This window comes from Dermacentor andersoni, chromosome 4, assembly GCF_023375885.2.
Source record: "Dermacentor andersoni chromosome 4, qqDerAnde1_hic_scaffold, whole genome shotgun sequence".
Lineage (NCBI taxonomy): Eukaryota > Metazoa > Arthropoda > Arachnida > Ixodida > Ixodidae > Dermacentor > Dermacentor andersoni.
In genome coordinates, this window is record NC_092817.1 from 34,503,935 (window position 1) to 34,527,757 (window position 23,823).

General features: G+C 45.3%; 1 protein-coding gene across 1 annotated transcript in view; it reads left to right on the forward strand.

Moving 5' to 3' along the window:
- Positions 1–23,823, forward strand: part of LOC126536639 (cell adhesion molecule Dscam1-like) — a 322,345-nt gene that overhangs the window by 53,103 nt on the left and 245,419 nt on the right. The window contains exon 2 of the mRNA XM_050183671.2: positions 17,961–18,308. Coding sequence (XP_050039628.2) covers positions 17,961–18,308 — 348 coding nt within the window. The remainder of the gene's footprint in view (positions 1–17,960; positions 18,309–23,823) is intronic.

Here is a 23,823-nt window from a genome sequence, read left to right on the forward strand (position 1 = left end):
TGCCTAATCTTATAATGGAAACACCAGCACCGTGTACATTATGTAGGCACATTTTCGCGCAAGCATTTTATACAGCCGTCGACAGAGCTCAGTTTTAGGAGCTTCTCGTATTCCGCGCCTAACTTTGCAAGAATATGAAAAAGCACCATAATTCATGATTACGAAACGATGAAGATGGGGGCCAAGTGTATAGCACAGCGGCCACTTTCTTCTTTAGTAATAGCCGCACAAATACATTCAAGGTATCGAAGTGTAGCCCTTTTCGCAATGGCGCTTTGATGTTCGTCGATATACAAAAGCACCCGTAACGACTGTGTGGCAATAGTCAGCCATTCAGGCTTTATGGCTATCGATAAATCTGTGGCACGCTGCAGCAGGTCACCTTTGTAGCAGCTGAAGAAGGTTCTATAGGTCTCGCCGTGCAGTAACAAATGTGTGGTCCCCATCGTGCGTTGTTTATACAATGACGAAACAGCTGAATCTTTTCTGCGCTCCCTTTCACACATGGCCTAGTTATACAATCAGCTCAGTGGAGCGCCCGAAATCTCCACTCCTTGTGAAACGTTGTAAATTGTCGGCGAGCCGAATGCAGCGACAAGGCAGGCAGCTTTTGTTATGAGACCGTGATGCGATCGTGTATCTCGAAAGACGGCGCGCGCACACGCGATATCTTGCTTCGTATCGCGTAGCTGCAAAATCGCAAAAGTAAACGAAATCAACCGAGGCGCAAGCAAGGTAGAAGAGCGAGCGCTCGGCGCAAACGCATCGAGAATGAAATATCGAGCCGCGGCTGGCGCGCGCCACGTGCTGCCATGGTTTACCTAATGTTACACAGTTTTGAGATCCCAAACCGGCGCGCGTCGAAAAGTCCGGCAATATAGATCAGCACATTGTTTCGTAACGTCGACGTTGCATAAAGCAAGCGCGAAAACTAGTCTAAAAATGGGCGAATCGGAAACGTAGGCTGCGGCGGGCGGACATGCAGACGGCGTACGTTGCGAGGCGCGCCGCGGTGCATTTCAGGAAGGGCCGCTGGCGCCCATATTTTACGAGCCTGCGTTTGTGCATATGTCTCCGTACGTGCTCGTCCCGTGTGTGCGCGTGTGTGTGCGGCTCCGCAAGTCTGTTCTGCGTGGCCGGCGTGAGTGTGTGCGTATGAGACGACGATGCAGTGAGCAAGGCAGAGGGGTTGGAGAAGGGGGAAGAGAGGGGAGGTGGCGTAAATGTTTGATTCGAAAGACGCAAAAGGACATCGCTCAATGAAGATAAGAACGCCTGGCCGACTCTTCTGTCCACGACAAGCGCGTGGTGCGACCCGTCGCCGCCTGCCATCTCTTTCCCGTGCTGTACGGCCTGCTGCGTATTTCTTTTTAATTTCTTTAGTTCGTGTTTACGCTCTTGGAGATTTACTTGGCCTCACGTATCTTTCCGGTGGTTACATTAAGCCTCGCATGAATAAAACAAAAGAGCACTGACGAGAACTGAGCGCGCATGCGCAAGGCACATGGGCGACGGAGTCAATCTATTATGAATATGGCGTTGACATTGCGTTCAAAGCGCTGGAATGACAGCATTGGCAGACCTGCTGCTCGCTCCGGGATGTATTATTAAAGAACAGGCTTTCCTTCGCTCGTTTCTCTTCTCACGTTTTGTTTACTGCTATTTGCTTTCGTCACCCTCTCCTTTCTTCTTTCTTTCTTTTCTTTTCTAGTTTACTCTTCTTTTCTTACAGCATGCGAGCGCTTTGCTTGCTCTCTTTTGTTTGTATGTTATAAACGTGACAGATGCAGTGCCGTAATTTTAAAGAAAAGATTGCATATTGGTCGCTAGCGTCATTCCGTCTTTTCAATAGTGTCAGTGACAGATGGCGTGAGAGTTCTAAAAAAATATATTTTGCGCCTAGCGCTCCTTTCTTTTTTCTTTTAGCCTTTCTGTTAGATCATTGGACACATACGCACTTCTGTCCGTGGAATTGGTGATAATTTCATCGTAGAAAATTTTTTGACCTTAAAGTAAGGTTCCGTAGAGATTTCGCAAGATTCATTGACAGATGTCATCCACAGGAGCTTCAGTTACTCGAATGTAATTGGCCTCTTTTATTAATCCCAACGCTCGAAGGTTCCCAAGACTACGAACGCCTTGAGGAAAGTATGTTCTCTCTCAAACCGTGCCGATAGAAACGATGTTAGGTTTCAAGGCAAGCCGCAGCTAAGGCAAGAACATAGCCTACAAAAGAAAGGAAAAAAAAAGCAATGAAAGAAAGGGTGCGCGTTTTCATATCACATGGCATAGTTATCCCACATGTAGTGCTTGTGCTACATTTGTCCCAGTGTCTCTCTTTCTCTATTTCTAAAGAATTGTCATCTGACACACCAATTTGCATCGCCAGGTTCTGCACCATATCTTGCATCACTTGACATGCTATAAGTAAAATTTTGCAATAGTCCTTTTTTTTCCACGTCACTGTAAAGTATTCTTTCCCGCTATACAGTTGGCGTGCTTTACGAGGCCAATTCCGAACTGACGAGTGCTGATTGAGCAGATGTATTCTGAGTTATGGGACACGTCGGTGTAGGTCCCGCGAGGACATCACGTGCAAGTGTCAAGCGCTTATATATTTGGTTATATGGCTCCCTGCATGTTCGTTTCAAGGATAACCACTGATGTCGTTAGATGCGAGTATAAGTGCACTGTGGTGAAGCAAACGTTTACATTTACTCCACCAGCTTGAAAGAGAGCTTTCGCTCTGACATTGCTAAACTTATTCATACTTCTTTTTCTAGGAAGAAATGAGAAAGTTCAAAAACCAGTATGCCACGTTGTTAAGTTGTTTGAACAAGTAAAAGAAAAGTTGCAGTTTCACCCCTAATGCGAAGTAGTGACGCAATAGCTGGCGCATTATTATGCCCAATGATCCTTGCCTTATCCAATGCGCTACCGGTTGTAGCAGGCTGAAGCGCGCGAGAAGAAAAGAGCATTTAATGCAGTGATGCTTTAGTCTAAGTGTTCCCCATTTATCTGGGTGGTAATCCTCGGAGCTTGTCCTGCGGTAATGTGGCTGGCTCATACCCGCAATGGGGGATTGGCCATGAAAGGAGTGATTATAGATTGGTAGGTGGTGTCTAAAACATGGCGGCTATGACGTGTTTACAGCTCCGCAACCACTTCAGGCGTATGCAGCCTGAAAAAGCATAGCCTTCGAGTTCTGCTTCTGTTACTCATAGGCAGCAGTCGCTGAGGCGTGGATTTGGACAACATCTATTCCAAGTTATAATTACACATAAATTTTATGACTGCTGTAGAATAACTGCTGTTGACAGGTGAACTTGCGTGTTAGAATGATAGCAGTATCACAAGTAAGAATAAATAATGAAGCGGAGAGACACGACAATTCCTTTCTCTTTTTTCCTATCTTCCTTCTCATATCTTACACTGACTTCATTTATATTCTTTCACCTTGGCTCCCGATGACCGCTCCGTTTGTACCGGCCTTTAACGGAGCGAATCAGACGACATCCCTGCATTCGGTACCTTGTAACTACACTGAAAGAAGTCGAACGAGCTTCATGCTAGGCAATGAATAGTTTGCATTCAAGCTTATCGATTCCGCTGTCGGATTATGCCCACCTACATCGCCACACAGACTGCGCATTCGCGCGAGTTACCTCGAGACTGCCACCCGAACGATAATTCTTTCTTCTGAAGTGCGAAAAAGTACTGGACGGGCGATCGGAGAACTAAGGGAGGCGGTGCAATCTTCGACTAAGCCCACAGTGCAGTGCCGACGCGAACACAACCAGCATAGCGCTGGTACAAAAGGTCTCCTCTAGTTAACGAGCCAGCCAAGCGAACTATAGCGACTCGGGTCCGCTGAGCTTTGTCGCCGCCGTCTCCGATATCCCCAACTGCGGCCTCCGGCGAGACCCAGGGGACGTCGTCTCGTGTTCCCGAACAAAGATTTACGGGCACCTAATGATCACGTCCTCCGCCTCGGCCGCCGCTTGCTTCGCAGGCCCTCGCTAGTTGCGCGTCGGCGCCGTCCAAGCGCGCTGTGAAACGAACGCTTTGCGAGGCTTGATGGCGGTTAGAAACGTTGCGCCGGCCGCCAGCACCACAGCAGCCAGCGGATGCGCGAGTGGTTAAAATGGTCTCATCCTCATCCTCTGCTTCGTTGATTATTCTTTCTCCTCCTCCCCACATATTTGTCTTCTCCATCCTCGTGCGTTCTCTCACGGCACTGCGCTGAAACAGGCCAGCTCGCGCGCGCGCTCTTTCGGGTCCCTGCGCAGCGCGTCTCCAACGCCTCGCGAGCACGCTCCTCGTTAGCGTCGTTGTCGTCGAGGTCCCCGGGGCCACGCACTGGTGCGATTAAAAAAAAAAGAATTGAGGGGGCTACGCTAGCCCGATAGAAAGCGGAAAAGAAAAAGAAAACGAAGCTAGTCAACAGGCACCCAGAAAAGATGAACGATTCCTTTTATCGGCTATACAACACCGCTAAGTGCGATCTAAACTGATACGAGGCGTGCTCTTCTTCGCGCTTTTCTTTCTCTTCAAGGCATTTCATTCAAGACCATTCGCCCGAAGAAATGAATGTCAGGCGCCTATACGACCGGGATGAACTTCTCGTAAAGTACTCTAGGTAGTCGTTTACAATTGCAGGACTGCAAAGTCATTAGGAATGAGCTCATTTGCTATCTGGAACGGTAATCGCTGCCAGTTTCAATGCCGCCGTTGGGTCTTTTGTAGTGGGATAGAGACGCTACGGATGCATTCGGTTTGTCTGTGCGGTGGTTAGGAAACTAAATTTGTAATTTAGAGACTGGCTTCGGCTTTAGTACATCCAGGCGTCGTTCGGCTAAAGATGTGTGGTAGCATCAATGGATGACGCATAGAAATAGGTCCTGACATAGACGTAACAATATTCGTCTATGGGCGTCGCTGTAGGTGTCTTTAAACACCAACAGTAACATTCCCACGTTCAAGTATTTTCTATAAAGGGGACACGTATTTGCTGCTGGAGCAACACGAAACGTGTGCGCTCTCTTTGGAGCCCCATTCTCGTTTCCTCTCTGTGGAATAAACAACACTGGGTTGGTTCTGTTCTTCACTGCAAGTCGGCAAGGCCTAGGATTCACGTTGTGGTTAACAAACACAAAATATTTTTGTCTTGCGTTGGCTGTTTACGAAGGGAAACTGTTCTCGGCTTTATTTCTTCAGCGAACTTATGTTAACTATACTTATGATTGAGAAAGAAGCTTTTTATTGGAAAGCAGGCATTTTCGCCAAGCGTAAATATATGACCTCTGACATGCTACTCTGCATAAAAAGAGGGAAGGGCATTAAACAACTCCAGAGAAGAGTAGAAAATTATAAAAATATATATTTACTAAAAAAAGATGTGCAACTAAACCTGATAATGATATCTGGTTTGGATAATGGCGAAAGATTCAGGTCATTCTATATGTCAGGAAGTGAACCTCAGTTAACGCTTTCTTATAGGGGCAATTTCAGAGAGATATGAGAATGATGAATCCAAGACCCGCCATTTGTTTGCAGGAGAGGGCATAGGTTCAAAATGCCACTTAACTTATATGGAACATGATAAACCATATCCATTTGGCGTTCAACACGAAATTTCTCGTCGCAGGCCAAGGGGCGTTCAAATAATGTGTTCCACTAGAACAAAACAGACTCCATGCATAATTTTCGATAGGATAAAATAGTGCATGTCGTCTCATTTCCTTCTTCGTTATCCTGATGTAGTCGCACTAACAAAATACTAGCTTGCATGCGTACTAACGTACAATGCATTGAAAATGTGGGAAAGAAAATGTTCTCGGGGCGCTATACCGTAAAACTGTTGCAATCTTTCCTATTCTAATTCTGCAATCACCCCACCGCGATTGGTCAAAAACTTTTTTTGACCACCCCCACTTCACCTGTCTGTCACGCGACGTCACGAAAACCGCGATAGCTCTTCATCTTATATGACGTGTACACACTGATTATGCATAATTTGACCGAACAAAACAAAAATAGTTATTTCAGATTCGACGCCTTTTTGCCATTAGCCTTCGGCTATTGGTCAAAAGTTTTCGGGCTGCACCCACTTCACCTGCCTCTCACGCGGCGTCACAAAACCGCAAAAACCTACCGCGTCAAAGTGAAGCCTACGCGTTAAAGATGCATTAATATGCTAAACAAAATAAATATTTCTTCTGAATAGCCGCAGGCTGCCCCGTACTGAAATTAATAAAAGATGGCTGCCGCCGGTCGCTCCGGCAGAGGCGAGTAGCCTCTGCCGGAGAGCATGGGTTTATTTACGTGTAATAAAGCTTTTTGCGTGGCCGTGTAACGTTTTTGAGAACATACGGCACGTTTAAAACCTCGTTCTGCCAACTCTTCTTTGCTGAGGATCCATTCTAGCGTCATTCTTAAGCTTCCGTTGCGTGCCGCCGCGATTGTCGACGAGCCACCGCAAGCAACGTAAGAGAAAGCGGACCAATCGCAGACGCCGGCACCACCCTCTTCATCCGCTTATCGATATTCAGTGCAGTGGCGCGGCCCCGTCGAATCCCTCTCCACTTCAGCATGCTCCTCGCCCCTTGTGAGCCAATTAGATAAGACAAGCCGCTCAGTGCAGGCAATGTTATTCGTTCTTTAAGCAAACAAAAGTGACCTCCTATGAACGAGGGGAGCGTTTGATTGGTTTGTTCAAACAACCCTGCGGGTCACCGCCCGATGCTTGCGTCGGCGGTTACGCAAATTTGACGTCAGGAGATTGGAATAAAAACATATTGGAATAGATTTACGTTATACGGCCCCTGGTTTCGTTTTCATGAACTTAATCATCTTGTCTTAAAAGACCGGGACTCGTATTTCGCAATGGATTTGAACCTTGTTCCGGCACTAGATTATCTTGCACCCGGTTTCATATGGCAGCGTGGTGAAGGCTTCGCGTTAAAGAAATCAGAAGCTCGGAAGTTGGGAAAACGATAACCAACAGGCTTACTGGCACTTGAAGAGGACCTATTTACATAGGAAAAACAGAAAAAAAAATGAAATGTTTAGCAACGACCATCCGATGAGCCTCGTTTTCGTTGCTCAGAGCTACTTGTTTTCTCTCCGCACCGTCATTATAACACCTCTGTTCCGACCCACCTTCCTGGCGGTAGCCAATCACACAGAGATCACAACCCACCAGGACGATAGCCAATCAAGAAGCACAAACAACATTGTCGCATAGGGAATATCGGACCGGCGACCCTCACCAAATTCCAGCGGGCGCAAAGGTGTGGGAATGGGACAGGAGATCTTTTACTCCCAACTGGTCTTCTCCGTATCTTCTCAGTATAGGGCAGGTGCCAGTTCGTGGCGACTTTCTTCCGGGAAACGTCCATGAGCCCTTCGCGTCGTCTTTGCCTCTCCAGAGTGACAACTCTTTCTTCTCTTTGTGGCGCTTCTTCTCTGACGAGGGGAGCTCGTTACGGGAATGTTAGCAGCGCCCATCATCGCGTGGGATCTGTCCACCGACTATCTTCCTAGCGTAGTTCTCGCCTTCTACTCTTGCGCGTGACAAACAGCACGTTGACTACTGCAGTCATAACAGCCTTTATTCATTGGTTGATTTCTACTCGACGCTTACGGTTCTGGTAATAGCTATGCACTCTAGACAATCGTGAAGGTAATGACGATGGCTATGTAACAAAGTACATGAAATGGCGCCTCATATAAAGATACAAGTTTAATCCTTCATTATACCTCTTTCCCTTCAACCACCTACGACAATCATGATGCAAACGCAGTATAAATGGTCGTCCTTCTATCTTCCCACAACGCTCTCACACAGGTATGTTAACACGTACCTTGCGTCTCAGTTGTTCGTCATTAATATATGAAGTCTCAGTTCTTCGTGAGCTCCCCGTTTGTTTATTCATTTGCTTCATTCACGTTGAACGCCAAAAAAAGAAAAAGTGGCAGTGGTTCCTGTTGCGGCCTCATAGACTTTTTCCTTGTTGCACAAACAGTTCTGCGCCGCTTCGCAACGTTGACTTGCAGCGCCAAGGCCGTGTCTGTGTTCGCTAACAGGCAGACTGAGCTCAACCTTAAGCTTGACAAAACATACGAACCATACATGATTCTGCGTAGACAGGCCCGTCTATTACGGAGGCTCAATTGCCGACCATACGTCGTCAGAATTACGAAACCTATTATTTACTCCGCTATGTTTCTACAGAGCTTTCCTTTTCTCCGTGGCTCTTTTGCAGTAACACAGCCCGCGGTGACAAACGCTTATGGCGAACCGGCTCATCCACTTCTCCTGAACCACGGCGCGCCCGAGCTGGCCTCGTTAATCAGTGCAGTCGCGGCGCTCGATACTCCGAGTCATATATTATGGCTCACGCATCCTCCACTCGTATACCACTTGCCCACTGGGATCGCGGCACGAGATCGTCGCATCTCAGCAGGGAAAGTATCGCTCGGGGAACGCAATCTGCATATACGCGATATCAGAGGTCCTAAGGTCTCGTTCGCCTTTGGATTTCGCTTATACAGCGCTGAACCACGGAATTAGCATCAAACACTCGTCTGTTTCAATCATCCGTGCTAGTCCGACTGCGAAGCGCTGTTTTCTTGCAGGGCCACTCTAATACCTGCGCTAGTTGCTGACGGACGAGGCTCGAGGTCCCGACCGTGAAGTACGACGTCGCTTTTTCTTTCGTGTTCTCGCTTTGTCTATGCATATTTCTCCGTCACCTCGTCTAAATGAATGTTGTCTATAACGTTTCGAATGGGCTTGCGCCCGGAGCCTGCGACCGTTATTTCCAGTACATATTCGCTACTTACATAATTTCGAGCGAAGTGTTGGATACCAAGTTTACGGTGAAAATAAAACTTTCTTTCTTTTCTTTCTCTCGTTGTCTTCTTTTTTCTTATTGCACATGCACTTATATCAAAATAGAGACGTCCGATGTACCTGCAGCTTGTTCAGTCCATGCAGTGCATGTCCCATGGTCGCGCCGAAATAAATTTGAAACTTTTCGCTGCTGCCGAGGGCTCCAAGCTTACGCACGCGATGGTGCTACAAGGCATATCTAATTTACTTATGCTGTAGGGAATGTCTGATGCATGCTCTATTATTGTCCACTACGGCCCTCTTCGACTTCTGAACTAAGGATTTTTTTTTTTTTTGTAATCGAAAGCTTATGTTCCTTTTCCCGTCACCATAACGAGCTCTATAAGCACTCAGTACCTCGCACCCTGTTGCCTCCTATAATGTCAGCTCTACTATAAGCACGTAGAATTTATTCCCTGAAAGTCCTGTACCTAACTACATATAAGGATGATTCCTTGTCCTAGTTAAATAACAACAAAACAATGCCTATAAAGCATGTTTCTTTTTTTATTGGCTTATTTGTTCCTTTTCTGTCTCGTTTTGGTACTTATGTGGTCTATAGAATATACAGGGCATCTTCTGACACCATTGTTATATTCATTTGGTTCTCTGTTTCTTTCCTTTCTTCTTTCGTTCCTTATTTATTTCTCTTCTAATTGTATTTGGTGTTTTTTTTTATAAGAATGCATTTACGTGGGTATCTAGTCAGAAAAAGAACTGCAAATTTCTTTTTGTTTCCATCACAAAAAATTTATTTGTATTTGCACGCTTTCCATTCGCATTAACGTCTTGTGTTTCGGATAGTAGCGGGCGGCCTACAATTTTCACGAGCCATCTTGAAGCTTCTATAATGAAGAATTACAATATAGCCGTACAACGTCAGTTCCTCTACACGTGTAGTTCAAGAATACCTTCCTTCTGGTAACGAAAATCTTTCTCCATACGTATATACGTACAAAAACGCGCTTCGGTTCGCCTTCGCGATTTCTCGTGACAGATCTTCTCAACAAACGAAATAAAGAAAAATGACGAGAACGCGTGCTTGCTTGACGGTGCCCAGTTCCTTCCATACGATAAGGAAGACAGATTTGCTTGTCCCAAGGTTTCCTTTTGACAGAATTATTAACGAGTGCCAGATCTACGATTTCGTGACCCACGTATAGGTGGCTACGGTGACATGACTAACATATTGACTTCCCTGCCTTGGAACAAGGGGGAGATTAATCGAACTGCCTGCTTTGCTTTCGTGACATTTGAGCTCTTCAACAACATTTCCAGCGCCCTTTAGTCCCACCTCGACCTATAGCTAAATAAATGGGCGAGCCTATTGCTTGTGCTACGAGAACTTCAGTCCGGTAGCTTTGTAGCAGCGGCGTGACGCATTCGGTCGGAATGTTTCTGACGGTTGCTTTCCGTATTCTAGTGACAGCCTTGCGACTGCAAACACCACGGGAAAACGAAGACTGGCAGAAGAAACATGATTATAAAACAGCGCCAGGGACGCCGACAGCGATAAGAAACGACAGGACGCTGGGCTGACTCTTAACTGCAGTTTATTTACGAAACGCGGAATGTAAACCTTTCAGAAACGCCACCTGGCGGGCAGATAACGTAAACGGCATCAAAAAAAAAAAAATCGGGAAAGAAAGAAAGGCATGAGTAGGAGCAATATAAACAGGAATTGATGCGGTTACATGTACTACAAGATTAGGAAGCGCGAGAGTGTAGTAGATATTCGACTTCTTCACGTGTTAGACATATCGACGGTTGTCTTATAAAATCATGTTGAAGTTGACAAATATGAAGAGCCTCTATGATTTCTGGATTAAGCTGATTATGGCTGCGGGCAAGTATGGTGGTGTAAGTGTTACATGGCAAGCAATCGCACTTTTTGCAATTGTTTGTTGAGTAGGAATAAGCTGAACTGGTCAGAGCGTGCTCGTGTTCTTTTGATCTCGAATAGATGCATCTGCCGCTCTGACCAACGGACACCTTTCCACAAGATAATGGCAGCTGGCAAAAACCACCGGCCTTTCATGGCAAAAAGTAATGTGCCTAACAAGACAACCACTCACACCGCCATCTTACTGTGTTAGATTAGGTTCAACAAGATTGCATAGTCTCGATAGCTTAACCGTTGAAGAAAACAGTGTCAATGCTGTATCTGTGAGCAATATTCTTCGGGTTGTCTTCAGGTTATGCGAAAACTTCTGTAGGCAAGGCATGACAGTCGGCTTTTTTTTTTTCGTTCTCTCACCTGTTTGACCAATTTTACGAGTGTGCTACAAGCCAGCAGACACCGCAGTTGCGGTAGCCCGCCGCATGCAACCTAGAAAGCTGCTCCTGGAACCACGCACCAACTATAGCGCAGCATCGCGCAATTCTGTAGAGATTATATTTGTTCACTTATACTTCATAATTGCTGCGTAGCCCATTCTTGACCATTGTTGTGACTGTTCTTCCAGTCTTTCACGGTTCACTCTTCTTAGTTATTCCAGCTTGCGCACCCGAATGGAAGCAGCACGAACAAAATCCTCTTGTTCGATGCCTCTTACAAGACACTATCGCACCAGAGCGCTCTCAGAAGCTTCTCGAAGCCGCAGCATCACTCGCTAAGCATGTGAGTCCATATTCACAAAGCAAGCAGCTCGTAAGCAGGAGCACTTCATCGACCAAACCGAGGCCGCATCACTCTTACCCACCTTTAGTCTCGGGTCTGAGCTTTTCTTCTTTTTTTTTGCTTGAAAGGAAACTGTAAACGTGGTAATTCAACCGCTACAAAAGCATCTGGTCAGCATAATTGGCTCACCCGAACTACAACGATGGGCGTTAACTTTAAACTCAAAGTTAGCGCCCGTCCTTGTCGTCCTTCCTTGACCGCATCACTTAAGCGTTATGGTTCCAACAACTGTATCAGACCAACTAGTACAAAAGTTTGTAATACTACTAAAATAGGTCCACAAACCACGAAAAGAAGCACCGAGAGAGAAACAGGTTACCAGAGCACAAGAACGACTGAAAACAAAAAGTTGAAGTAGAAACGCCTCTCGTAGTTGCCTAAGTATCTAGTATTGCCTAAGTTGCCTAAGCTGCTCATCTCCACGGAGCCCGGTGTCATTATCAATGTTGTGAAACTTGATCCGACCAGTATAAACCCTTATCAACCTCTCATCGGTTGTTATCAACCTTATCGAACACTCGCTTATAATGGTCAATAGCGAACATGATAAGGTAGGTTTAACTAAAGTAGAGTTTATTAGGACACTCGAACCCACAACCATTAATGTCAATTAATGTGAAGATAATTCGTCACACTTAATTAAGATATAGTTAATTAGGGCACTTGAACCCTCGATCTTAGGTGGGAGTAGAACCCAGGAGCTTTGGTGCTAATTAAGGTGAATTAATGTTAATTAGGCGAAGCTTTTGCAAAACCACCATTACACATTTGCTGAGGGGGGTATGCAATGCTTTATTAATGATTCGGATGGTTGGTGTGAACATGTCCTTTATTGAAACATGTGCTGTTCTTCGTGTTATATGGGAGATTTCGATGGATGTATGCACTGTTCGCTTCACTTTGCTTAGTGCTTGTAGCCTCCGTTTTACGTGGGTATGAGCGATTGCATTTTTTGCAGGCCTGGCGGGGTATGAGCCATTCATTGTTTTACGTGACGGGCCAATTTCTCGTCTGGTAGGCATAGAAATGCCTAAGAATTTAAAACGCACATAAATTGCAGTTTTTACCAAGAAATGATCAGGTCGCTATCCCCCCAGATATCCCACATTATTTTAGCGTACGGACTGCTTTGTAAGCAAGGACCCAAAACTTCAAGCTCACCCTCTGTTACTCCTTGCAAGCTCGTAAGAACCCTGCACATTTACACACATGAGTCAACGCTCTCCGACAACATACTGTCTCCAGAAACGCTGCCGCCTGCTCATCAACCGTTACACCTCGGTGCGTCACCGCCAGTTCCGCATTCTTGCACGCTTGCGTCGCCGCTTTCTCATACTCTAGTAATTTTCCGGTTAATGCGATTTGTATCAACGAATTGTATCTCTAGACGACAGAGGCACGTTTTCTCCGCCGCACTCGAGCAGCTGGAAAATCGCAAAAGGGGATTCGTAATGGTGCCGCATTAGTGTGTTCCCGTCAGGTGCTTCTGTACTCGCAAGTGGGCGACCGCATAGAGCCGCAGTGTCTTCATAAGCAGCCTGCAGAAGAGGTGGTAGTAGACAGCAGGCAATGCTCCCACCACCGGCACAATATGTAGAAACTCTGCGCATACCTGTCGTAAAACGTTCGCAAGAAATGCTAGAGATTGACCAAATTAGACTAGAAATGTTGCGCTTTGAAATAAGAGCTGTCCATAGGAGCAGCAAATAAGAGCATTAATTATACCATCCCTATAGTGTGAATTTCGGCCGTCATTATGATGTGCTTTAGCGTAATGCGGCGGATGCCACTTGCACGAGGCGTGTTTGAGGTAGCTTAATTTTGTTATGCGCTGCAAGATGGCCCAACACGCCATTTGTACGCCTACTTGTGTAGTTCACGCTCCTGTCTTGCCCTTCATCGTAGCCTTAACAGTAGTCGAAAGGCAGATGCGTTCACAGGCACCCACAGGCGGCCATACACAGTAAAATCTTCACCATAATGCCCGACAAAAACAGGTCCACCACTCACGTCGGCCACCCTCTATGATGCACTTTATCCCCGTTTATACACCTTCTAAACCCAGTGCGCTTCTCTTTATTTTTTGACTTGGGTTGCCACGTGACATCCATCTGTGGCTTACCATCTTGACTTTGGTCCAGGTCCAGGTATCCCCGCACCATCGCTTGGTACTGGGAGCCGTCAACCAAGTGAGCTAACCAGAATCTATGCTACGTATACCAGTTACTAGCCGGAGAAAGAATTCATAGACTAGAAATACTGGAATATTTATTGACGAAAGTCAACCCGACTAGCATCCGGTTTGCTACCCTACGCAAAGAGAAAGTGGTTAATTAATTGCAAGAACAAAAAAAAAAGAAAGAATGGAGATAACACTGAGGTTATGTTCATCCGGAAGTGCACATAGAGAGTGCAGTTGATCACTGACGTCTGTCGACTGTGGAAACTTCGTCAGCGCTCGTATTGGTTTGTGAACTTGGGGACGCATGTGGTCGAGGTTCATAAATCTGCAAGCTCCTTGGTCGAATTTGGAATCCGGAAATTGACATTGATATGAATATGGCCCTAAACTATGCATTCAGGTGAAAGTCACCTTTTTCTAGTGCACCATGTTTCTTGCAAGTTGAACTTGGGTCACTCTTATCGGCAAACCGAGCTTTTGCATATATTTAAATATAGGTGCGGACAACTTACGGCACGTTCTTTTTTTTTCTCTTTTTCTTTTGCGATCCCAACTTATTGATGTTTGCGTTGCTTTTCTACTCTTTTGCCCTTTTGAGCACAAATATAAAACATATTGTAGTTTTACTTACTGTGCGCGGGTTACGTGCTTTCCTCTTGCCTGCCTACGCGCGTGGTTAATACATATATTGTTTTCTTTTTCCCAGTTTTCTTATTTATTTTGTTACCTAAATTTCATGGTGTACTGTCATATCCTTCCAATTTTTCTTGTGTGGGTGTTTTCTACCAGTGAAGATTTTGTACTAGACCACGGCCGCCGTAGCAGAGATTCGATCCCGCACCCTCGAGCTTAGCAGCGCGACGCCAACGCCACTACGAAACTACGGCAGCGGGTGTTTCTTTCAAGTACACGGAAAATAGTTATCATCGTAACATGAGGCATAGTGCTTCCGCTATGCGCTAAATTCATACCCTTCCTCTGCAAAAAAGGAAAAAGAAAAGAAAAGAAGAACAGAATACACACAGACAGACGTCCAAATGGTATAAATGAGCGCTTACATCTCCGTTCTCTCCTTTGTGATTCTGTTTGCTTTTGCGCAACTCTCATTTTCAAGACAATGCCGTACGCACTATTATAGCAATAGCGGTTTTAACTACAAATCTTCACTCAAATAACTTGTGTACGTTGGCGACTTCACTGGTGGGACTAAAGCCATTTTTAATGAAGTTCTTTGTTCTTTCCGATGTGATACAAGGCCTGATAGTAAACGTTTTTAATCTGGCTGTACGACAACTCATACAAAGGGAGTTAAATACGACCGAAGAAATTGCTCCCACACGGAATTGTTGTCAGTGCTACATTCTTTAGAATATGTTGGCACCGGTGTTTACGCGCGTCTTCATAGAGGATTACTTTGGATCGATAATGATGATGGAGATGGTGCTGATTGTAAACACCGTTGCGGGATGTGCCACCATACTATAACATAATATTCAAGTTCTTTATGCAACGGTCATGTCGATATATAGTTTTCTATTAGCAATACTTCTTGTTCGTAAGGCCATATTGATTCCATGAAATGTGCGGCTTCATATAGCCGTTGTTTTTCAATCATGATGGGAACAATTCGGGTCAAGCCATCGAATGCAGTACTCACTCTGTCCCTGGGTTTTCTTCTTCCTATTCCACCTTCCCTTGCCCCCAGTTTAATGTAGCAAATCAGATTCACCGCCTTTCATCTTCATACTTTCTCAATCATTGCAGCTGCCGCCTTTATCTGAAACTTTGCAATGCAACTATTGACCTATACATTTTCGTTTCAGAATACATCAGTAACAAGCTAAATTCAGTTAATATCAATGCTTAAACGATGGTGCATATGGGAATCATATGCGTTTCACTAATCATAGTCGTATCGCAAGACAGAGAACAACACCGCGTGGTTGTTACGTAGAGGAAAAACTTTGCAATGCTACTATTGATCTATACATTTTCGCTTAAGAATACATCAGTAACAAGCGAAATTCAGTTAATATCAACGCTTAAACGATGGTGCATATGGAAATAATACTCGTTTCACTAATCATAGTCTTATCGCAAGACCGAGAACAACACCGCGTGGTTGTTATCTAGAAGAATCGATAATGATCGAAAGTTACCTTGCCGGAGGTATACAAGGTATGTTGGAACGTGTTCGTGTATGTGACGGTTAAACTGATAGCTACTCTTGTTCTATTTTATTATTCCGTGTTTCATTTGTTAGTTCGAGCATTATTTGTAGTGTTCGAGCTTTAAAACAAAACTAATATGGTCCGTTTTTTTTTGTGATCACAAGAAGCGCTAGCATGTCAAGGCAGTAAAATAATTTTTTTAAAAATAAACAGGTCCTCAAATATCTTACTGCCATATTCATTTGTTTCAACAGAACGCAACTTGAACGTTCATAGTCTACAACTACATGCCAGTTCAATGACCTGAAAATGTATTTTCCTTACATATGTAACTGCAGAACCGGAACTTTTCAGGGGTGTGGGCGCTTTGGAAGTAACCTTGCCCAGCAACACTCTACACTTCGCAGCTTATTTTTTGCTTTTTTTTATCCTTTTCTCTCTCTCACCTATCGCACCCCTTTGCCCCTCCCCCAGTGCAGGGTAGCCAACCGGAGATAAACTCTGGTTAACCTCCCTGTCTTTCGTTTGCTTTTCTCTCTCTCTCTCTCTTTCTCTCTCTCTCTCTCTCTCTACTGTTGTGACGTGGCGTTGCGTAGCGGAGATTGTTCCTGTCGGCGGGCTACGTTGAGGCTATGGGGCAAGGTTACCTTTTATAACATCATGCCACGTGTGTTATAATATTCCCTGATGCGATAAAAGCAAGCGAAAGAAGGGAACTATACTGACAAATATGCCCGTAGGGCTTCGTTCGGTAGTGCTAAATCTGGCCGCGTAATGAAGGCTATCTTAGTTTCACGCCTTCTTCGCCTCCTATACCCTAGTTTCTATTCATCTTCTTGATTGCCTTCGTCGTACCCTTGATCGTTATTTATTTTCCTTCTTTTCCTTACTTGGTTGTTCTTTCGTTACAGCGTTCACTCTTGCTATGTTTATGTGTTTCTACTACTCGCGTCTTTTTGATTTCTCTTGTCTCGAGCGTTTCGCACAATTCTGCACAAACTCAGTTCTATTTTCTCTTCCTCGTCATTCATTCGTCCACTTCATCTTGTTGCCGGGAGCAATAACACCTTTGGGCCATATAGGGTTGTTCACATGGCACAGCGAAATGGCGGTGCCCACAGATTAATGAGCGAGCTGTACCGCATGTTCTCGTTGTACTATATACTTCGCCTTACTGCAGGCTGGCAAAGCAACGTGCAACGTCATGGTCTTCAGTGTTTTTTATGCTACCTTTTTATCCCGGCCGCAGATATCTTAGCTGCTCTCAAGGCACACGAAAGGTTATGCTTTACAGGGAAGTCACAGTGCCACAACCACAACCTCCCCGAAAAATCATCATCAACAACGACACTAACGTCTTATTACTCTGAACCACAGAGTTCAATAAAATATTACTTAAGTGAAGTCTGGTACTGCAATCGTTCAGCGACCATGGCAACTATGGTCAGTACACGAATTTGTCTTATCTCCTTGCATGTGGCTTAAGAGGTTATCGTGGCGTTACTTTTTTAGTTTTTTTGTTGTTTTTTCTAAACACGGCAAAATAATACGGCTCTGCGCACATGTACTATCATCGCGAATTACTGCAATCATAGTTCAATACTTTATTGGAAATTATCACTTTGAAATAATCAATTTGCAAGTGGCCAAAGCCGTTTGAAGCCGGAAGGACGAAGTTTAGGCGAATCCATGCACTGTACATCATTCCCATGCCGGCTGCAGCGCCCTACTTTTCACTTTACCTCCCCCTCCCCTCTCTCCCCAGCGTAGGGTAACAAACCGGATCTTCCCCTCTGGTTAACCTCCCTGCCTTTCCCCCTTTCCTCTGTCTCTCTCTCTCTCTCTCTAGCCTCCGGTAGACTCCAGCGCCAAAGCAGCCTCTAATGATTTTTGTTGGCAGCTTATGCTCTGTACCGTGTCCTCCGAAATCGCACGAGATCAAAGGGGTGTGGTTGAGATCTCCGAGGCCACGTGCAATACGATGCGTGCACTGCTTAACGCTCGTCCTTTCTTCTTCCTGCTCTCCCGCAGGACTGGCCCTAGCATTGGTTGCGAGACCAGTGGGTGCGATCTCCGAGCCCCGGGCGCCGCACTTCCTGCACGAGCCGCCATCGCGCGTCGAGTTCCTGAACGGCACGGGCGCCGTGGTGCCGTGCGTGGTGCACGGCTCGCCCGCGCCCCGGGTCACGTGGTCCACGCGCGCGGGTCAGCCACTGCACGAGGTGCCGGGTCTGCGCCACATGCGCGCCGACGGCTCCCTCGTGCTGCCCCCGTTCCGAGCCGAGGACTTCAAGGAGGACGTGCACAGCGCCATCTACCGCTGCCTCGGCACGAACTCGTTGGGCACCATTGGCAGCCATGACGTGCGTGTCCGCGCCGGTGAGCTATGTCCCAATGCTTTTCTACCTTGCTCATCAAAAAAAAAAAAAAGAAGAAGAAAGAAGAAAGCACAATGTCACTCCAAGATTCCTTAGTGGTACTGGTCAGATGCCTTCTTTCCAGTCGCTCATCTTGCACACATGCGCCTCTGACGTACCCGAACGCGTCTGGTCGTATGATGCCGACGTCTGCTTGGTTACTTTTTTTGTTTGGTTTGTATTGTTTTTACGTATATATATATATATATATATATATATATATATATATATATATATATATATATATATATATATATATATATCGTGTCGCGTCAAGCGTTTGTTATGGAAAGACGCACGGACGGACAGTTTGGCGAGGTAAGTAACCCTACAATTCTTACGCCTTAAAACTGATGACCATTGGTTAGGATACACTGGCATCATATATTTTGTCACCGTCACGTACATCCGTTTTCGTAGGTGATTGACTACACGTAGTCCGTTCTCATGCGCGTCTTTATGTGCGTGAACGTTGCACCTTCTTCCGTTCACGTTTTTTTTTTGTGTGTGTGTTCCTTGAATAGCCCACAGGATGGAAAAACCTTTGGTACGATATCGCAGCTTCTATACCACTTCGTCTACTTCACAGAAATAGTCACCATGCGTCGCACGTTGTAAAAAAAGCAAACAGCAAGTGCCAATTTATTTATTTATTTATTTATTTATTTATTTATTTATTTATTTATTTATTTATTCATTTATTTATTTATTTATTTATTTATTTATTTATTTATTTATTTATTTATTTATTTATTTATTTATTTATTTAATTGAACTAAGGGCCTGTCCAGGCATTATATACAAATGGGGAGGGGTAAATAAGAACGGTCAAGTGTAAATGCAATATGTACAACATGAATGATATACGAAGAAAACAGATGCAATAGAAATTATCTAAACGTTAAATAGTGAAAGAGGTGAGAGCAAAAGAGAGAGAAAAAAGAAGGATTTTATAAAACATCTTATGGCGTTAAAAATGCACAAAACTCGAAACGCAATACTGACGACCAGTCCACATCAGAACATCAGTTTAACAATACAATGTAATGAACTAGATAAACAGCCTACACAAGATGCATGTCAAATCTATGTGCCAAATAGCAAGGCAAACATTCTATACTGTACTACGCACACGAAAACACTGTTTAAAAAATTCAGGCGTATGTGGGTTACGAAATGCTGATAACACTCACTCTAAGAAGATTAGCAGTGCTGCATGAAATGATGATTCCGTAAGCGCGACAATGCTTGAAGGTAAAAAAGTTCCATTCGACAGTAGATAATACTCGAGGCGAATTTTGATAAGCGTTAGTCCGGGCAAACATAGGTTTTAATTTATGAACATGGTCGGCGCGGGTCCAAATGTGAGGCCCAGAACAAAATGGGCTCGAGCGAGCGGAATGTTACTGTGATAAGGAATATGAAAGAGCGGCAACCAGGTTAATTTCCTGTCCGTGCCAATTGAATGGATATTGCGTAATTTTTTAAGGCACACAGGCTTTCATAGCGGGAGTATGAAGATAGGATTAACTGCGCAGCTTTATTTGGAACTTGTTCGCGGAGATGCGAGATATTAGTATGATTGGGGTGCCAAGTTATGAAGGCATATACTAAATACAGAGTGATAAGAGAATTGTATGCAAGAAGACTGGTATCTGCTTCCCTAAGCTGTAAGTGCCATTTGAGATGACTAAGTGTTTTACGTGATATTGCGGTAATGTGTTCAATGTGGGTATTCCAGCTTCAATCGAAAGTAAATATAACACCCAGGTACTTAATTGAAGATGCTGGGCCGGTAGTAATACCTCGTATGTTATACTGGTCACATGTAAGTCGAGTATTAGAAGAGCATATTATTTGTTTTACTACGGTAATTCCCACGCGCCGTGCGTCGCTCCATTCAGTTAATTATGTTAGATCTGACTGCAGCACAGTGACGTTGGCAAAGCAACTTATTTCTATATGTGAGACGCAGTCATCTGCGAAGACACGTATTTGTCAAGGAGCATTAGTTGCGATGTTACTGACGTGAATTAAAAATAGCAGTGTACCGAAGAAGGACCCTCGAGGAACTCCGGAAGTGATATGAATGCGGTTCGAAAAGCAGTTGTCTAAATTAATTGCTTGAAATATGTTCGCTGGAAATCCCCAATCCATGGCGTTATGTTATAGTCAAGCTGTTGGTTTCTATCTTTCAATTTTAGCCACTTATCAGGTATCCGAAGGAGCAGTCTATTTTCATTAAGGTAGACTATAATGTGAGAGTACAGAACATGTTCCAGTAATTTGCAACAAATGGATGCCAGTGATGTAGGTATGCAAATATTAGGATCTGCAGTGCCACCGGATTTAAATACCAGTATTACTATTGCTGATGTAGAATCTTCCGGCAAGCATACGCATCCAGGGATTGCTGAAATATTAGGGATAACAAGAAAGAAGAATATATTGCGAGGTTAATTATAAATGCTTAACAGTTATACCATCTGCACCTGGGCCGGTTATATTAAGAAGCCTTCCAATTGCCTCAGTGACACCATGTTCCGATATGATGATGCCTGTAAAAGAAAATCCAATAGATCATTGTTCAAGTACGTGCGTGTTATAAAGAGGTAGTTCATTAGTGAAAACTGCAGAGAAGCATTTGCTAAATGGCTCGGCGCTGTTTCTTGAATTAAACACGGCTCCGTTTTCACAAATTGGTAGGAGAGCTGTGTGATCCGCGTCTCGGTTATCTACTTGCTAAAACTTTTTGTCGTCACTTTTTATCACATTGGCAATAGTACAACTAAAAAAAACGTGTCTTTAGCTTCAACAGTTGCAGTTTCTGTATGACGTGCTATGCTTTTTTATAATTTTGCAAGCCTTCTGGAGCATTTGTTCGGAAAGCTTTTCTTAATGCTCCTTTTTTCCCCTTGTTTATACATTTCTTCGCTTCGCGGTTAAACAGTAGGTCGTTCTGACTTTAACTGATGCTTACTTTCAATATATAAACAATTTTGACTTCTTTGAGTTTATCGAGGGACAAGCAGCAGTTATATCGTCTACTGCACTGTTCGGAAAAATGTTTGCAAAGTCGGCTGTAAACGACACTAACATACCAATCATTCTGCCGGTGTTTCAATGGTTTCAATTCAAAGGAACAGTGCACGACTATATGATCACGCATTGGTTCCTATAGTTATCTAACGAAGTACGTGCAGGAATGTTGGGATAAAGTCGAGCTCCCACAACAGTGGAAGACGGCAAGCATTATTTTAATTCCGAAACCCGGGAAGCCTCCGCAATTGGCCAACTTACGGCCAATTTCCTTAACTTCATGCGTGGGGAAATTGATGGAGCACGTCGTCCAGGCCAGACTGATGGGCTTCATGGAGCAGGGCGATCTGTGGCCACATGAGAGGGTCGGGTTCCGACCTCACTTGTGTACGCAGAACGTTATGCTCCAAATCAAACATGATATAATAGACTCAAGGTCTAAAGATGCAAAAGCAATTCTGGGACTGAACCTCACGAAGACTTTTGACAACGTAAAGCATGAGGCGGTCCTGGAAGGGCTGAACAAGATGAATGTAGGTACCAGGACATATCGATACATCATGGACTTCCTGACGGGAAGAACTGCCTGCATGAGGTTCTAGACGCTGGAATCCCCCACAATTGAGCTAGGGAGTAAGGGATCAGGGATGCCCCAGGGATCAGTGCTGTCTCCCCTACTCTTCAACGTGGCTATGAGGGAACTCCCCGAGCAATTGGCAAAGCTCGAGGGATTAAAATTTAGTATATATGCGGATGATATCACCCTCTGGGTCAACTGGGGAAGTGATTCAGCCGTCGAAACCCTGCTCCAGGCCGCCACCGACATCATAGTCGATTACGCGGCCGAGAGAGGCCTAGCGTGCTCGCCGCAGAAATCAGAATTGTTTATAGACAATCCGAAGCACTTAAGGTGCAAGGAACCGTCGGAGATCAAAATTAAAGTGGCGGGTAAGGAGGTACCAATAGTCCAGCAAATTAGAATCTTGGGCCTGATTCACCAGTCACACGGCCACAATGGCCAGACCGTCGAGAGGCTGCAGAATCACGCAATACAGACCCTGAGCCTGAATTAGGCGGGTGGCCAGGAAAGGCCGAGGGTTAAACGAGAAAAATTTGATTAAACTAATACAGGCGTACATATTCAGCCGGGTGAGCTGCGCAACGCCATATCTCGATTTGGAAGTGGTGGAAAGAGAAAAGATTGATTCTCTAATGAGAAAATGCGTAAAAGGAGCGCTGGGACTGCCCATGTGCACATCCACAGAGAGACTGATGGCTCTAGGAGTGCACAGCACATAGGCAGAACTGGCGGAAGCGGTGCGAACCTCTCAAATTGAGAGACTCTAGCTCCACGAGGACAGGAAGAGCCATATTGACCAAAGTTGGAATAAATCCGGACAGAGGCCCCACCTAAAAGGTGGAAGCAGATAGGGAAGTGAGAAAAAAATCTGATCATCCGCCCCCTCCCCCCCCCCCCCTCCCGTCGAAAAACATGCACCCGGAACATAGCAAAGACAGGAGGCATAAACGAGCCGAAGCATTAAAAATTAGATTCGGTAAAATTTCGGAACATGAGGTCACCTATGTAGACGCGGCGGGAGGTAGCGGCAGTTTTACGGTGGCAACGGCGGTCAGCGGCCGGAGTATTCCCGTGACCGCTGTCACTCTGCGCGGGCGCAGCATAGAAGTTGCCGAGGAAATTGCGATCGCATTAGCTTGCGCTGGAACGGAATTTGTGACCAGTGACAGCAAAACTGCCGTACAAAATTTTAGCAAGGGAAAGGATCTCGCCCTTAGCGGCCAGAATCCTAGGCCAGAGAAAGTTAAATAGAAAAATTCAAATAATTTGGACTCCGGCGCACGAAGCCGTCCCCGGCAACGAGGCGGCCCACGAGCTGGCTCGAGATCTCAACCGCCGAGCCGCTGCGGGGCCCCTCGATGACCGAGAGAGCGGAGAGCGCATGCTAAAATATGGGGAGATCAGGCAGCATTATAGATTGGCTCGTAGGCTGGTATCCTTGCCAAACCAGAAATTAAACAACTAGACAAGCAGTCGCGTGGAGACGACTACAAATTTATACGTATCCGCACCCGGTTATGGCGAACCACATGTTCCCCGAGGCCAGGAGCGATAGGTGTAATCTTTGTGGGGCGAGAGGGACCCTCGACCACATAATATGGGACTGTCCGTACTTTCCCGGGGGAACGCACAAAATAGGTAGTAGAGACACCGGGGAGACCCTGCTGCGCAGCTCGGACTCTGAGCTCCAGCTCCGGCTCGTCCAACTGGCTGAAGAGGCTGCTGGGACCCAAGACCTCCAGCCAGCATCTGAGGCGGCGGCACTCGCCCCCTGACCTGCGTGTTGGGGGGTGGGTAGATCACCTTATCCGTTGGAAAATAAAGTTTATTCTATCTATACATGTGTAGCAGGGAGGTC